We start from the raw sequence: 18,573 nt of genomic DNA, 5'->3' as shown, positions 1-18,573 counted from the left end.
GTTCTGCTCACCTTGAAGCGTCAACGCTTTTGAATTTCGTGACGCAATCAGCTGTGTGCGACTGCTTTTTTAGACTACCCTTAATAAGATCGATGGCAGCTACAGGCGCTGTTCTTTGCAATCTCATAAACAGCTTTCCTGGTTAGCTGTGCGGTCTCGTGTTCGACTCACCGCCATATTTCAGCGCAAAAATAGGCACGTAAACGAATCGTGGTTTTCGCATGACTGTTCACGTAGCGCAAAAAGTTTACACAGGGACGAAGATTGCTGGTATCTCGTAGTTTTTTAGAACTTTTATCCATTTATTTGAGAGCCACTTTTATCTAGTGGGATGGAAAGCCCTACCTCTAATTCGAGGGAATATGCGTCGGGTCATGCATTGCTTCAAGTTTAAGCGACTTGTTTTTGGCCGTTTGACAGAACAGTCTCCGGCGACCTATGTGACAAGAAAGTCACGAGCATTTTTAGATTTGCACCTGCTGATCGTACCAGCCAAGGAGCAACAAACCTCTGCTTCCGTACCATTTCGCTCGTAACAGCGCTCGTCTTCGCTCCTCCTTTATCGGGGGCGTAAATCCAGTTAAATCACAAGGGGGGCACACATATTGCCATAGCGACGATTCTGCTTTCATTTTTATTTATATAAATATTGAAATATGCTCTGAAATAAAATTTCAAAAACCGAGCGTGGGTTCCCACCTCGTGTAAGTGCATTGCTCTATTGAGCCTTCTCCGAAAGCGGTCAAGCAGCAGTTGCGAATTCAATAGTCTGACATAGCTGAAGGGTATTGAGCACAGGCCTATACGCACTATAAAATAGACATGGCATTAACAAAAAAAAAAGTTGTTTGCACTGTACTTAACTCTCAAGCAATTCAAATATATGACGTTTGAAAAATAAATCTCAAGGGGGACAATGCAACCCCCAGCCTGAACACAAGGAGGGTCAGGACCCCCCTGACACCTCCGTGATTTACGCCAGTGCTCCTCTTTGCCTGTGTCAAATTTTTGCGCTACGTGAACAATTACATGTATCGCCAACAAGCCCAACATCACTCTCATGATTTTCGCCATTCAAGTTTTGTGCGTTTTGGGTCATACCGCACGTCCAGAGTCACCTTTAGTTGCACTACAGATGTAAACAGCGGTCGATCAGTGGATCGCGCTGGAGCCAGCGTTTCGGCGAGTGTACTTATCTTCCACAAGACTCTGACCAAGTAAACTCGAATATTTGTGTCGATTGATTGGCGAATTTCCCTGTTCTTCCACTGCGGACTCATAAAGTTAGCACGTCTAGCTAGTTGACCTCAGAAGAACTGACATCTGGGCGAGTTGGATTCTGTTAAACATACTGAGTGGACTCAGAGCGATACAACGAGGAAAGTTAGTTGTGAGAACAGCGCTGATGTTCGTGTCCCTTCTTCACCTCTCTCTTCGTTGCATCGCGCTGAATCCACTCAGTATGTTTAGTCGACCTCAGTTTCACAATATAAGTCACTGTACGGTACTACTAACAGAATGACGAAGCGCTTCATCTGTCAGATATTCCGCAAGATTCAGTAGCTTACGGAGTACCGGAGCCCTCCTCTGTTCCTTAAACAATAATAGTTCACGGATAGGCTATATATATGCTCAGTGATTCACACGTGTAAAGCGAGATGAGTTGTCCCATCCACAAGACATATTTTGTCTTAGAAAGTGGCCTATATATGGGCTGGTTGCGACGACAGCGAACGCAGTTCTTCTCAGCGGCACACATTATTTAACAAACGTCCACTACTACCAAGGATGCTTTCAGGAACACGCTGTATAAGAGATAAAAGTACACGATCACGGAGGTTTTCACCCGTAGATGCGTGAAAGAAGGTCTTGTTACGTCACCTTGCACGTGCTAGTCGCAGCACTATAGCACTACACTCACTGTGCGGTTCACATCCATCGACGTAATCGGTCCTCATGTCACTAGAGAAAGTACAACACATGTAGCCGGAAATAAATGTTCTTGTAACCCGTAACCAGACGACGAATAGTCGTAGTATGATGTCATGGTGTATAGTCCTGAGCCGTTTGAACATGTAAGGGCAGTCGTCTCAAATGAAACTGGATCATCTCCCACTGAAAAAAGCCGACTGAGTTCTACTAAAAACTCCGATTTTTTTTTTTGGTACACGTGTTCTCTTCTATAAATTCAGAAGTTTGTCCAGCAGCACGAGTGATGCATACACGCTTAAGTCGGTTTAGAAAACATGCATTAGTACGGCTTGGTAGTTTTACGACCGAGTCTTACAGAACACACCATCATAGGCTTTAACTGCAACTGCTGAAGTCTAGCGTGGTGTCTAGTATGCTTCTCGATCTTGTCTCACGCTTTTTTTTTTCTTTTTTTTTTTGCTGTTAGGCAAATGTCTCCAAGTTTGCAATACGCACAAACTTAACCAGCAATCAGGTCTTGGAATGCGATTGTAACATTTACGACCGGCTTCGCTCTCTCAGAACAACCGCTTGCGGACACTCTTTCAGGATGACTCTCACGGGACAACCGCCTTCACTCTTTCGCGACCGCTTACGGAAGGTAAGGCTTCTGGACCACGGCCGCATTGGTCAATGGTGACGTCGCTGGTCTACTTAAAGTCGACAGGTCTATCAGGTCTCTGCTTGCAGACTCCATGGGCAACTTCAAGTGTGCGCACAATTAGTGCCTTTCGTCTTCCCTACTGTATTGCTTCTCGTCCCTGGATCAATTTCTGCTGTGCAGGATAGCCAACCGGACGTGCGTCTGTTTAACCTTCCTACCATTCCTTTCGTTTCTTTGCTTATCTGTCTTTACCTCTCTCTCTCTCACTCCTTCCCTTTCTCGGTAAAAGAACATTACCGATTGTCTTGTTCTATAGACAACGGCATTCAAACCGTGACCCTTGTCTCGGCGCTCGATGAAATGACAGCCGGAGTGTTCTCGTGAACGTCGTCGGTGCTCGAGCAGCAGCTGCTGCAGTCTTTGTCGTCGCTATCGGTCGTAGACCTTTCGTCGTCGGAACTGTCGCTTGTGTCGCTGGGGTCCAGACCCCCGGGCGTGTCGCGGCCGCCCGTCGGAACCTCGTAGCGTCCGTTGCTCATCGGCGGAGTGCGAGTAGAAGGCGGTGGCGGCGGAAGCAGAAGACCGGAAGTCAACGGGACCGTCACTTCAGCCATTTCCGAAGCCACTGTACCAGCAGCCGGAACCTTGATGCGGTAAGGCACTGCCGCAGCAGGAGGAGGAGCCTTGGTGTTGTTGTTGTGCAGGCTCGACTGTTGGGCGCCTGGCCTCGCCCCCGTTCGCAGGTTGCGCACCCTTCGCCAGGCCTCAGGAATGCCTGCAATAAAATTTTGGATCGCCATAGAAAGCCGCGTTTCCGGTAACATAAGTGCAGGGTATGCTTGGTACAAAATCTATCACTTTAGGTACAAGTGTAAGCGTTAAAGAAATTTAGCGCATAACACTTGTACACCTTTCGTTAAAGAAAGCTCACTGTAACAAAATCGGGGAAACTTCGCCATTTCCGTTAAGGAAGTGACGTATAAATCGTCAGATGCCTTCAAGAGCGAGGTTATCGGTATATCTAAACAATTAAGTGCAGGCCAGGGCTCGTATTTTGCAACGTTCCGTTTCATTTCCCTTTCTTTTTGTCACACACTGCACCAAGCGGCCAAGTCTGGTGACAGTGGCAATGCGGCATGGTCTGAGCCACGACTGAGGGCAAAAAGGGCGTTAAATGAAAAGCATCTTCAGAGAACACGCTTCGTGCAGCACCCACCTGGGTTCCCATGCGTCCAGGCATTATTACTATGCACTTTTACCATTCACATACCACCGTGGGGTGCCTGCGTAACTTACCAAGGTGCTACATCAAGACTTTTACAGAACTAAACGACTACCAACTTTGTTTATTTGCCCATATGTTACACGATAGCGGATACTTCCTGACAGATTGAGCAAGTGCTAAATTTCTATGAGCACGCTGTCATGGTATAGCATATTTAGCGCAGAATCAACACAAGCCTGGAAAAAAGGAGGAACACAACACATGCCGCTGTCATCACTCGCTACGCATGATTTATTTGCTTGGTAATGTGCTCTCACGAAATAAGCTCCGAACGTACTCACTCTTGCGAGAGATGGCTGGGGCGTCGCATCGGCGCACCACCAGCAGAACGGCGGCAACGGCGAGCAGCAGACCAGCCAAGGCGCCGAACACGATGCCGACGATGACGCCCGCGCTGGCGCCGGCCGACGGCTGCACGCGTGCACCCACCAGGCCCTTGAGCTGGAGCCTGTGCAACCGGTGACGCAGCAATTCAGGAAGAAGTTCAGGAAGGCAGAACTTCAGGAGAAGATGGAAGCTTCAAGAGATGAAAAATTCTTCAACACGGGTGTTGCTGTATAGCCAACGTTGCGACAAGCGGTATGCAGTTGTAGACTTGAAGACAAGAAGACAAGACCGCTTGTGGAGACGTTGCCTCCAGTGACACCCCGTGTTCAAAATGTTTCATCTCTTCAAGCAATCCGTTTAGGGAGTTTAGGGAGCTGGGTACTGGAACCCCAGACGTTGGGGCCCCATGCTATTGCGCTCTTTCGTACTACCCGACTTTCTTAAGTTCGCCAGCCGGAATACAAATAAATGCGAGAGCTTGGGGTATCGGGTGCTAGAGCTTAGCCAAGGGAGAAACACTTTGACTTTATCGATTCGCCTCATCTTTCTTTTCTTTTTTCGGAAGACATTTGTTGCGTTGTGAAAATGAAAGCGCTGACACAGTCATTGGATTGGTTATACTCGGTTACAACCGAAGAATAAATGGCACATCCGCCAATGCCTCTGCGCACAGGCGCCCTTCACCTGTGAAAGACAGCAGGGATAGCTGGTTTCCGCTCGAACCGTAAGCACTCTTTCTCGGCTAATGTAAATACTACGCACATTAAGAATTAAAGGTTCGTCGTTAATACCTATACGTTTGGCTGAGCAGCGATCTGAGAATCCCTGAAGAAATTTACCAGGACGTTCAAGTTTCTGACCTAAAACCAGCGACACAAAACATGGGTATGCATGATAGCCAGCTATCTGAAACACTCGAGAAGGGCTTGACGTCACGAGAATGAGTGAGCGCTATTGGATGGAGGATTCTGTGGGGGAGGGGGGGGGGAGAGCTTTTTCTTAGGTTGTAACCGAGTGTAGTTGTCCGGTGATTGGCCAACCGATGGTCTGAGCTATTTACTGACTGACACAATGACTGACTCGCTAATGCATCGCTGATGCATGCAGAGCAGTGAGGGCTCCGAACACGACGCCCACGCTGACGCTTGCACGATGGGCCGAATGATAAGCTATAGGTGATTAGCCGGCTAGCCATTTCATTTATCAGTCGGTTAGCCGAGTGACAGATCTTACGCTTGGTCATGTCGCAGGTTTTGTCGTTGGAATAACATCCGTTACTCAAGGCTACGTGAACAGCGCTGGAACAAGTACAAGCAACCGACGAGGACTGTCTTTGTACCTCTATCCCGCGCTGTTCACGCATAGCTATGGAATACTAACTAGCCCCGGTCACACACCTTGCTTCAGTTATTTAAGGGCATGGAAAGGATTGAATGACTGATTGGTTGATAAAAGTACGCATGCCGTCACGAACGGGTTACCTGCGCAGCATGTCGAAGTACGATTGTACCATGGACTCGAGTCCTAGGTAGAAGTTGCAGTTGGAGAAGTGGCCGCGGCTCTCCAGGTAGATCTGGTCGGCCACTTCCTGCGGGAACACGCCCGACACGGCGGGCCCCACCAGGGTGGTCGACTGCGCATTGGTTACAGCGACGACAAGAAGTGCTGTGCAGTCGTAACTAGAAACGGTAAACTCGAAGAACAGTGCACACTAAACCGTTTAACAATAACAATAATTTTAAAGAGCCTAACTCTCCGACGACAATCTCGTTATATTTGAACAAGTACTGCGATTCGTGGTTATATAGGTCAAATAATAATTCACACATATCGGTCTATATGTAATCACTCTCTTGACCTTGACAGAGCCAGACTGGCCCAAACTGCAAAAAACTCGTGCAATATCTAACAAGTTACTCCGGACCGACCCCTTCTCATAATAAAAAAAATATTAAATTGCAGACTTGTCTAAATTGTACTATACTGAATCAACTACAATCTCCCGTTGCGTCCTTCATACAAGTTGCTTCGCTTAAATTGCAGTCCTTTAATCTAGTTTTAGCCTAAACACTTATATAAATCCCACAAACGGTTATAGGAGGCCCTTTAAGAAATGATCACATCTTCTCTAAGAAATACCGTTTTCATCATAATGATCCCGGCATGAAGACTACGGTCTCCACGCAGACGTCATTACACATTACCATGGTATCCTTGGTTGAGATGAGCAGCAGTATGTCGTCGTCGCAATTGCCCAGATTCCAATTCTTGCGCAGGGTCTCCGCGAACACGCGCACTGCTTCCTCGACCGGCTGGCTGCAACAGAGATAGACTAATTGGTCACTCGATCGATATTATAACCGACCGACTTATTTACTCTACAAATAATTGCATGCTTCGTGTGCAGATTGATTGGCCGTTAACTGAACTAGTCTTTTGAATGGTGGCCATGATCAGTCGTTCGGTGAAGATCAGTTGGTCCATTTTTTTTATGAATAGGTTTAGTGAGTGGCTCACAGAACGCCTGTTATAGCACAGAGTGATTTGATTAGCAGTTATTATAGCAGAGGACGATTAATTCATTTCGTTATTAAGGCGAAAGCCTTAGATGCCACATCGAACGTGAACAATGACCATCGGCGTCAACACGATAATAATAATGATATCTGGGGTTTAACGTCCCAAAACCACGATATGATTATGAAAGACGCCGTAGTGGAGGGCTCCGGAAATTTCGACCACTTGGGGTTCTTTAAAGCGGGCGTCAACACGAGTGATGCAAGAAACCATCATGGGATGACATCACACAAGGACGTCACTATGGCGTCGCATAACGTGACGTCATCGCATGAAATCGTCGCTTGGTCAAAGGTGGACCGATCCCGGAGGCAGTGCAAAACCACATAGGGTGCAGAATGTCTTTCTGGGGTGGGGAAATCAATACAATCTACTGAGAAGAATGTGAAGAAGATGGCTTTCGCCTCTTCAAATGCATAAAAGCCCGTGTAACTTTTTATAGACAATTCAGGAACTAAAAACACAGCAATGGAAACGGGGAATTCGCAGTACAATAACAATAAGAAGAAAAGGAAGCATGAAAAAAAATGTTGATACATTAAAAAAGTCAGAATTAGGATAAAGAGCAATTAGACTTACAAAATTACGCAAATAACAAACACTTAATGTTCCTGAACTAAAGTCCTTCAAAGCAGTTCAGGTAATACCAGAATCATTATTACGGTTGATACGTTCCTCAAAACGAGTAGGGGATCACTGGTTGATAGATCTATTTATCATCTGTAAATCTGCTGATAGTGCAGGGTGATCTTATTGGTTTGTCGGTTTATCTATCAAATGAATGACTGATCGATTTACTATCCATTTGAGCACAAAGTGATTTATTCTGCCTGTTTTACCATACTGAGGCTGATTTGTCGATCGAATGAAAAACTAGTTGACATTGATTTTTCTATGTATATATTGATTTAATGACTACTGGCTCGTATTGGCTGAAGAATTTATTGATTAAATGATTGCCGATTGTGTTGACTGATGTAATGATTGACTGATTGCTGTACGCTCACTTGTTGGCCCTGTGAACGTGTTCCATGATGGCAACGCCCAGTGTGATACCCCTGGCGTGAGACTTGCCGCACGTCGGGCAGATGCACAGCGTCTCGTTTCTGATTCGTTCGATAATTCCGTCCAAGGCGTCAGCTGCGAACAGAAACGAGGAGCACTTAAGTAATCACCATGACGGCAAACGAATTTCACAGTCGAACAGAATCGGGAGATACTTGACTAAGACTTGTGAACATCAGCAACGTTTTGTCTAGAAGAGGCGTCCAAAACAAAATGTATACGCTAAATATCGTTAGTTCTAATCAGCTGTTCCCTATAACAGTTGGCCGCACTGTACTTCGCGCTTTATTCTTGTCTATGCGTATGAAGTAAGTTCTGCAGCACAGTTAAGTTCATGCATGAAGTTACCATAATCTTCATAATCTTTTAGCCCTCCTTGCCTCTTTCCCATGTGCCGGGTAGACAACCTGGCCTGGCTTCACTAACTTCCCTTCATTACCCTTGACTTCTAAGTGTACTTGATAGATAGATATATAGATAGATAATGTGTAATTAGTTATGATTAATTAGTTTTTTATGTATCCATACATTTATTCATTTCGGCCATCATTTAGCCTTTTAGGTGATCAAGTAGTTGGCAAGTCAGTTAGTCCGACAGTAAGTTGACTAGTGAGTTATGCTAGTGATTTTCTCGTGTGAATTTGTGGGTGTGCGGACATCCGACCACTACGGCACGTCGGAAAATGGCCCACAAGCAACATAATGTTACGGATGCGTTCAACTGTCGCCATCTTGGTAGAGCTGCATTAGGCGCAGGATTTAGACCTACCCAAGAACGACATTAGCGCAAATTAACCGCAGAATTTTATTGCGATAGCAATTATATGGACAGTCTCAGCTGGTTTTTGCCGCCGTTGTCATGCACCGTATATATATATATATATATATATATATATATATATATATATATATATATATATATATATGTGTGTGTGTGTGTGTGTGTGTGTGTATGTGTGTGTGTGTATAATTCAGAAAAATGCTTCCGAAGAGCGAAATCGAACCAGCGACCTCTCGGTCCGCAACGCGTGGCGCTAACCACTACGCCACAAAGCGCAGATCCTTCAGGTAGCTAACGGCGAGCGTTATATACGCACCCTTTACCGCTGGCAGGACTCAGAGACGGCAGGCGTTTATAAGCGTTTCTTCATTACCAGCTAGATGGCGCGAGGAGCGCAACGGGCGCACTTAAAAGTCGTCGGCCAGCTCGCTCGCTTCTAATATTTGCGCAGGGAGAACCTTGCCCTTCCGCTGTCTGCTCGCGCGGTAGTTGCTGCCGGGGGGTAGATATTTCTGCAGCGTAGCAGCGCGTGCATCACCGGCCGCTTTTCTTGCTATATCATTCATTGCTTCGCCCTTGCGGCGAAACTGCGACTTTTTTTTTTCGTTTACCAGCTTACCCCGCCACTCTACCAAGAGTACGGATGCATTTGGCCCAGCGTGAGCTTGTAAACTTGAGCGTTGCCACATGCGAAGACGGATCAATCATTCGTGTAAGAATGCCAAGATGGCGGCACCCGGGAGTCGCCAAATAAAACCGTCTACCACTTGCCTTGCTTCTTGCTCATGACGCGGTCCGGGTCGCAGACGAATGACGGCCTGTAGCGGTTGCAGTACCGCGGCTGCGTCAAGGGGTGCGGGTACTCGTCCACGCGCCAGTACCACTTCGAGTCCGGGTCCTCGTCCTCGAGGTTGCACCAGCTCTCCGCCGACAGCGCCACGGGGGGCGCGCACGACAGCAACATGGCCGCCAGCAAGATGGCCGCTGCCGGTCCTCGGCCATTGCCGCGGTCCAACATTGCCGCGCTTCTTTCCCGTAGATCGGCCACCATCGCTGCCTAACTACATGAGCACGCTGTCCAGCCGTCGGCGATGAAAGATCGGTTCGCGGCGAGCACCGGCAAGCCAAGCGATCGAGCCTCAGCCCAGTTGGAGGCACGTCGTCTTCGTCTGACCCGTGGTCGCACCAGCGGGCGCCCTGGTTTGCGAGCCCTCGAATTTCGTCATGGCGTCAGCTTTCTGCGTCGATGTCATCGACCGAAGATGCGTCGGTTTTATAATAGCCTTGGAGGTATCCAAGAGTTGCCGATCACTGGAAGCATCGAGTGTGTCTGCAATGATAGAAAACAAGAGGGAAAAAACCAGTGCTGGGCTGTGTCGAAGATACATGTATCTTCGATACTATCTTAGATACTCTTTGGGTATCTTGTATCTGTATCGCGATACGTCTTGCAAAATGAGTATCTGTATTTCCGATACATTCAATAATGTATCGCGTATCTTAAGATACAAGATACTGCTATAGAAACACCACCGTGCGAAACAATAAACGTCGACCGGAATTCCGGTTCTCAAGCTGATATTGCTGCCACTAAGCCACCTGAATAAAACTAACGACAGTAACATTCTTGTATATTTCCGCCAGAGCGCTCCAGCTAGCACAGGTGACGATGTTTAAGCGTTCCTATTGGTGGAGAAGAGTCACGTGATGGCGCTCGAGCCATCGCGACAAAAACAAGCGTGCGAACGTCTACGCGCAGCCTACTTTTTTTTTCTAGATGTTTTCTTTCTTTTTAGTTGTGTTGATGTCATGACACTTATTCATAGACCCTGCACTGCTGCGTACTCCAATATGCGTGCGGCGTCTTTCGCACAAGTTCTGATGCCGCTATACTGTCATTATCGAAGTTTGTCTTGCGTGATGCTTCGTTGCAATGTCTCAAGAATACAAGAATGGGGCGGCTTTGCGTCTCGCGCCTTTCACACATCAGCGATTTGAAAGATCTTGTGGATGCAAGCTTGACTTACATAGTACGATGAGATTGACTACCGTCCCACTATCGGTGCCGCGTGAGATGCAATAGAACAAGCATTTACGTAACAGGAAATATTTTGACGTAATGTGTCTTTGTTCTTCCTGCTAAATTATTCGAAAAGTTCTCTTAATGATAACGTGATTGTTAGCACAAGTGCTTTCTTTGCTGTCTTCCGTTTGCATCCCATACATTACCTAGTCCTCTGCATAGGTTTTCGCCCATCTGTTTATTATAATATGTCTTTTGTAACCTGCTCTGCTTACTCTTATTTTTTAACTGTCTGCGAACGTGGTTTTATTTCATATTTCGCGGGCTTTCTCTAAAAGCCCGAAAAGATTCACCACGCAGCATGTACGCTGCCAAAAAAAAAAAAAATTGAGTCGGTCGTTTTTAAATTCGCTCTACGATGTGTCGAAGCGCAGTTGGCCCTAAAGTGAATATTAAAAATGTCACAATGTCGCATAATTGACCTTATTTAATTAACCAGTTAAGCTTAGTACAAAACATACCATAACGAGTGTCACATGACGGCAAACCAAATACCTTCGGTTTCTTTCAGCGGCGGTTAACCACTTGTTTTTTTTTTTTAATATTAGGTTCTACTTACATGAAACACCCTGTATACTTATTCACTTTGATTGTTTAATACGGAACCACCTTGCTATTTGACTTAAATATATTCGTTTTCTTTCTTTTTTTTAGGTCACCTTAAAGTATTCTTATTGTTACAAACCCGCTGGTAAGCAGAGCTAGAAGTGGCAATGGGGTGAATGGCAGTGATAACCTGCGGCGTTTTAGGCCGCTAGAATACGTCTGAGACGTCTTCTGGCGGCTCAGGTTCTCTCGGAGAACAAATGGTAAAAGATTGCACGTTATTGAATATGTTGCTAACGAACGCTTTACGCCAGCAGATAAGTAAAATATGAAAAATCACTGCAGTTTGATGTCCTCAATTGTGAGCGCCGACTATGTAGTTCATCGTCTTCACACGATGCGTCACAAACAAGACCGTTACCAACGTTGTTGCTGCTGTACACCTGTCGGTGAATGCGAATGCGGTACTACGAAAACAATACGCTTGCGGACAAGGTAAGACTGCACAGCCGTATTTGCGCCATCGTGCGGAGGCATCTTAATAAGGTTCTTGCAAGTAGATGGCAACCTGCTAGCTGGTCACCGAGTAAAGCAGCGACACCAATAAACTACAGAAGTGTCAAGCAAAAACAACTAACAGCGCAGCAGTTAAAGAGCTGTCATGTTAAGCAGCCAAACAAATCCCAGTAAGTCGTTTAGAAATGAAACAAATACGCCTTGAGCAAGAAAGTTTGTATCTTGTGATACAAACAGGTATTTTGTTAAAATTAAACAAAGCTGGTCGCAGTTGAGAAATTTTCAAGTAAACACATTTCTACATAGGCCTTTGCTGCTTCATTATATCGATATATAACAGCAAATTTGCAAATGTATCGAAGTATCTTAAGATACAATTCGGAAGTATCGTATCGGATACAATTATTCCGCGAGTATCTTGTATCTGTATCTCAAATACTTCTTGCCCGAGTATCTTGTATCGCATCGCGATACAATTTCAAGGTATCTTTGCCCAGCCCTGGAAAAAACACATTCAGCGAGCACATGCGAAAGCATAACTTTCGTGCATCCAGCTATTTATGAAGGAATGGTGACCGGTGTTCTGGCCTATCGTATTCATGCGCATAATATCAGTAAAGATAATCACTGGCCAGGGGGGTGGTTTGGGGGTTCAACCAGGGGCGTGGCAGAAATTTTATTTCGGGGAGGGGGGGGGGCACCTCCTTGATCTAAAGTGGGGGCCGGGGGCCGGGGGCCGGGGGCCGGGCAGGTAGATGTGATGTGGTGGAGTGTCATTTTTTGCTCTGTATGCCATCGCAAAAAAAAAAATTCGGGGGGGGGGGGGGGGGGGGGGCCTGGTGACCACCTGGCTACGCCACTGGGTTCACCCCCCCACCCCCGCTATTTCTTTTTTTACATTTCGTATGCTGGCGAAAATATCGCGGAGGAGGGGGGGGGGGAGCTGCCCTAACGGCGCGCCCCTGGATTCGAGAGTGGAAAGTGACGGACGCAGTTGACTGTAGTACAACCGTCGAACACAACGGAAATCTGAACCCGCGAGAACGCAGGTCGCGTCGATGATAGTAACAGTGATGCATGACGCCCCGCGGAGTGTACCTTGTTAATCTTGTTTACCTCCAGTCGAGCGCTGAACGATAAGGAACAGCGGGCCCCTGTTCGGTACAAAGGGTAGCCTAGCACTTGTCCAAAGAGAAGAGGCTGTTCCGCTCGTGTGCTACGTATAGAGGAACGACCGAATACCCGCGACAGCGAATCGAAGAATTCCAAAAAATTCAGCGTTCATAGTGACACGATTAGTATGTCGCCATCCGGAATTTATACACATCTCCAACACCCCTAAGAAGATCCTCACACACCCCCAAAAATTATGACACCAAGCACTTAATTTGGCTCCCGGGCCATGTGGGCTCCGACGCCCACCCCCTCGTCCCAAACGCCAACGACCTTGCCCACTCCCACTGAGGCGCGAGACCTTACTCGCCACGTCAGGAGAGAGGGCGGCCCACGGCCCAAGGGCGAGAAATGGCTCCGGAATCAACCCCAGACCTATAATGACATCTGTCAGCACTATCGTCTCGAACGGCGAAAGTTTCCGTTACCTCACCCTCGACTAAAACGACCACAAGCACTATCCTTCCGTCTCCTACAGATAGGAGCATATCCCTCACCGGCAGTTTACGCAAGATTTATAAGCGAACTAAGGCCGGGATACCCCCGATGCGGCATACCGCGATGTAATTTAAAACACATGCTGTGGCAATGCCCCGATTTGCGCGTGGACGACGGGTCGCCAGCCACAGAAAAGGACTGGGACACACTCCTCACAAGTCCCCACGAGGACGACCAACTTCGGGCCGTCCAGAGGGCTCATGACCTGGCCGTCGAGTTTCAACTCCCGGTCCCGTCGTGGGCGCGGCCCGCAGACGAGGCCCCCTAGGGGGCCATCGCCTCCTCAGGACCGAATAAAGTTATTCAGTCAGTCAGTCAGACCGACACATCCCCCCTCCCTCCCCTTGAAAGCGCTTATGCTTGGGCATGTTGGTAATTCATGTTCACTTTTTTAGTGCACTAAACGAACAAGGAGGCGCTGTGTCCGCGTCGTTATTTTCTCTCTTGTTAGTTTAGTGCGCTAAAGAAAGTGAACAGAATGTAAACCCCCTCCCCGCATTGGTAACACGACCCCTAAATAAAAAAAAAAATTAACGCAACTTGCACTAAGCCGCACAAGGCTGGGTCACAGCAGAGCTGGTGGGCACCTAACTGGTCCTGGCTTCGTTAGGCTTTTAGCCTCTCGCTTCTCTCTTTCCCACCCCTTGCTATATCATACTATACGTGGATATGCTTGCTCTCTTTTTTTTCTATCTTTTCTATCTATATCTAAAGCCGCTATTTGAAAGAGAGTGTTTCATATATCTCATGTATGGGTCATTTCTGAAGAGGATTTGACGTCAGCATTCGAGAAACGTGTTGATTAATCGCAACAGGAGAGAAAATAATACGAGTACCACATAGCAAAGTACCAAAACTTTCTTTGTTGTGAAGCATAAAATAACTGCTAAAGTTCTAAACAGCGGCTGGCTTGATGTCTGACAACGCTTAGCTGTAACGAGAGGAGAAACGCCCGCATTAAATTCTTGTGCGGAGACAATCCTCATGGTCGGTCGCAGATTACTCATCTTCGACCGGATAGCTGACTTGTTCATTTGGGAGAAAATTATCGGACAAAGGCAGTCATGTGCGGGCCGGCCCGCAATAACGAAAGGTCCGTGGGCCGCGTGTTCGAGACCACTGCACTAAAGGTTATCTGCAACTGGATGTTCATACAATATGGCACCAGGGACACTGAAAAATCAAGTACGATATGCATGCCAATGCGAAAACTTTACGGTGGCGCCACCACCAGTCGTCTTTTCTTCCCGTAAATTGTGGCTTTACCAAGCGTGTTCTGCGGCATGGTGATTGCAAAGGTATTATATAGAGCACTGCACGGGCCGGGCCGACCCGAAAGTCCGGGCCCGGCCCGCGGAGCCGGGCCGTCCGAAGCGTTTTCTGGTGGGCCCGGGCTGGGCTCGAGATCGAATGCGCGGGCCTGAGCCGGGCCCAGGCTTGAGGCTGCGGGCCGGGCAGGACTCGGGCCCGCTCATTAAAAGGCCTAAGTCGGGCCTTCGAGCACACGCGAACGTTATTGCCTTGCATCGTATAAGGCATTCTGTACCAATTAACTTGATTATATAATTATATTGTACATGGCGATAACGTTTCCATGCCAACCGTTAAAATATGAACGATTTATATTTCATCTGCTTTTGATGGCTGTTCACCATATATAATGTTAACGTTTTTTTTATCTTGCTGCAAACAAATTAATCAGGATCCTCTTTTAAAAAATGTGTAATTAATGTTTCCAACGCGAGTGTAGAAAAGAGCATTAAAGAAAATGTCCCGGGTTTGCTTCTATCCGCTTTTTCATGTTGTACACTTCTTTTAATATAAATTTTGTTGCTGTGTTTTATTTTCACTATACTGTTGTAATGACTTGCCTTGTGCCATATAGGCAACATTTCATTTATATTCCTTGGTATTAGCTAGGTGCCAAGACCACGATATGATTATGAGGCGCGCCGTAGTGGGGACCGGATTAATTTCGACCACCTGGAATTCTTTAACGTGCACCTAAAGATCGGACGGATTTTCCGTCCGATCGCACGCTACAAAGCGCAAGGCATCATTAATAATCATCATCAACAACTAATATCCTCTAGCGGGCCAGGGCCGCGCCTGGTCATGAACACGCTGCCCTGGATAAGTTTAGTGATGAACGCCCGGGCCCGGGCCGGGCTCGCGCTGGGTTCAGTTATGTACGCCCGGGCCCGGGCTGGGCTCGGGCTTCATAAAGCGGGCCCGGGCCGGAAAATCAGGCCCGTGCAGTGCTCTAATAGGTATACGGGCCGTAAGAGTGGCAAGGGTGCGTTACCTACAGGTCGTATTAATTTAAGTATGTGTCAGGGTCGTAGCGAGAAATTTTTTCGGAGAGGGTGTGAACCAGGGCCGTAACTAAGGGGGGGGTGAGGGGGTTCTGACACCCCCCGAAACTTTTTCATGCTTAACTTTTCGGGTGACACTAAATACTTTCATCGCCTTCACAGCGACCACTAGTTGACAAGTTAGCCGTGTACACACAAACACCCCCCGAAATAAATTCCTGGGTACGGCCCTGGTGTGAACAACGCGTTATGTATGTTCGTGCAATATCGAAAAATTTCTGGGAAAGCTAGACCCCCCCCCCCTCCTCCCTCGCTACGCGAATGGTACATCTTTATGCATGGTGAAAAAAAGAAAGAATAGGAGAGAGCATTGCGTCACGCTGCGAACTATTGGCGAAGCCACTACTTTCGCAGTATCGGTGCAAGGTACAGCCAGTGTCAGAAACCACGAGACCCAAGAAAAAACTGCATATTCCCGCTGCTTCGGCAGGCAGTCATGAATATAGACTTCTGTCCTGTTCCAAAAAAAGCTAACAACATAGGTACTGCGAAGACCGACAGAATGCAGTCACAACTTGCTGGGAACTACATAAGTTTCCTCAGACCTAGCGGTCCTTAAACCTTCAGTGCCAACTGTACGTGGGATTGGCCAGCTGAAGGTGTGTAATCCAACAGGTTTCAACTGGTAGCTGTGGGAGACATTGCAGCACATAAGCCAAGAATGTTTATTGGGCTGCACTGCCGTAGTTCTTGCAGGCACTGCACGCGCGCACGTGGTAATCCTGAGTTGGGCCAGGCCCGTAGCCGGGCGGGAAAGGGGGGATAGCCCCCCCCTCCCACACGGGCCGAGGGGGGGGGGTGAAATTTGGTGAAGTAGGTGTTTTTACCAAAATAAATAATGAAAATAGATGTTTTTGTCAACTAATCAAGGTTTTCAGCAAGTGTCCCCCCTCCCCCCGAAAATAATTCCTGGCTACGGGCCCTAGTTGCCCCCCCCCCCCATTTGTTTTATTTTTTTACTTCAATCACGCTGCGGAATGCTTTCTCCCAATTTTCTTCCTTTATGCTTTATTGTTCCTCCAAATTTCTGAAAAACTAGAATATGCAGCCTCCGCTTAATTGCTAATTATGAAACGTGCTTTCCAAAGTCTTTGGTCAAGAACAGAATCAGACGCTGGGCTACGGTTGTCGTAGTGCAGCGCGTTTGTCGGCAAGCCATACTTGTTGGAAGCAAAAACGTAGCATTGACAAGTTTCATGCCTCTGCTTCGTGGGCTAGTTATAGAGCATTTATATGTTAACGTGACTCTCGACGCAGAGAGACATAGAAAGGATGAGTTTCATATGGCACAGGGGACGGGCCCGGAGTGCCAACGCCTGGCTATGCCAGTGGTATCCTGTTGTTTAGGCCGTACTGTCCTATAGGCTTTCTCAAGGCGTAGCTACATCAGAGTTACACGTAACTGCGAACGTTCAAGACGCACAGACGTGAGCAACAGCGAATTTGTGTTTTATCAACGATTACGTATACGTGTCATGCATCGATACGCCTGTGACATATTGAATTGCAAGAGACACCTTTTCTCCTTGATAATTTAATGTTATGAACACTTTTGCGCTAGCCAACTGCGTCCAGCCGCTATGACCTTTAAAAAGGTTATTTCAGTGTTTCCTTATGGCGGAAGAGCGCAGAATACGGGACAGTGATAGAGACTGGACACAACTCTGAACCCGACGCAGCGTTGTGTCTTTTGTGTTTAACTGTCCCGTATTTTGCGCTGTACTTTTGCCACAATGTTCACGAATAGCCCACCTAAGAAACCTCAGTGTTCCCCGTGATAACTGCTCACTACTTACACAAGACGTGCAGTTTCAGACCTGCACAAGACGGAGAACACCAGGGTTACGCGCAAATCGGAACGTTCGAGACGCGCACAAGACGTGTCGTTCCAGACTTGCAGCAGACGTACTACACCACATGTATACGTAGCGAATGCGTCTGCGATCGTACAACAGCTGCACGACCAAGCGAAAATGCACCTTTACCGGACAATTCTATCGCATAGTTTGCACTGTGAAGGCCAAACAAAGTACGAGAAAAGAGACCGCTATCCACATTTTCACCCGCGCGCAATATTCCCTCGCGATCGCCCATTTTCTGAACAGTGCACGCTCATATTCTTGATCGCAACGTCAGCTGCATTCGCTGCGACATAGCTCCTAGCGCGGAAAAAGTTAGGAAAAAAAAGACGGGCAGGATTATGTAGCGTTTTGTCCTGCCTCGTCTCTTCTTTCTTTTTTTTTCAGTTTTTTTTTTTTTATCGCGCTAGAATGCCTACGTCTGAGCAAAGGCAACAGCACGCATTGTATGCCAACATTCCTCCTTAGCGAACTGCCACGCTGTAGCGACGAAACTACGCACGTTGTCTCAGCATGTGTACCACACACTACTCAACTCGTCATTCGAAGAGCACTCAAACGCCTCCGGATGATTACGAATCCGCGAAGAAATAAAATCTTACCGAACAAGTGTGGCATATAAGGTGCTATGAGGAAAAGGAGCAGCCGAGATATCGTCGCCCAAGGAGCTCAAATCACGCACTCAAAGGAGATAAGGGTTCCCATAAAAAGCGAACGACCAAGTGACAAAAGAAGAACGCACCTTGCGTCTTCATTCGAGACGAGGTCCGACGTCGGCCGCATCCGAACGCTTCTTCCTCGCGAGCACATATTATAATAATCCGTAGCGTTCACGGTGGCTCGAAGACGGGCCACTAACACCACTCTTCTCTGGGCGATATATACACACAAAACGCCGAAAGAAGCTCCGATA

The 18,573-nt window shown here is 47.3% G+C and overlaps 1 protein-coding gene across 1 annotated transcript; it reads right to left on the bottom strand.

The window, feature by feature from the left end:
- Positions 1–2,175: 2,175 nt before the first annotated feature.
- On the bottom strand, positions 2,176–18,573 carry LOC119400180 (uncharacterized). Its single transcript, XM_037667173.2, has 7 exons — positions 18,403–18,573; positions 9,382–9,940; positions 7,772–7,904; positions 6,392–6,503; positions 5,669–5,820; positions 4,142–4,308; positions 2,176–3,350 (listed from the first exon to the last, which is right to left on the bottom strand). The coding sequence occupies exons 2-7, from the start codon at positions 9,659–9,661 to the stop codon at positions 2,902–2,904; spliced, it is 1,293 nt and encodes a 430-aa protein (XP_037523101.1). The 5' UTR covers positions 9,662–9,940; positions 18,403–18,573; the 3' UTR covers positions 2,176–2,901.

The sequence above is a fragment of the Rhipicephalus sanguineus genome, chromosome 7 (genome assembly GCF_013339695.2).
Source record: "Rhipicephalus sanguineus isolate Rsan-2018 chromosome 7, BIME_Rsan_1.4, whole genome shotgun sequence".
NCBI lineage: Eukaryota > Metazoa > Arthropoda > Arachnida > Ixodida > Ixodidae > Rhipicephalus > Rhipicephalus sanguineus.
Note: the sequence above shows the minus strand (reverse complement) of the source record. Positions and strands in the feature narration are given on the sequence as shown.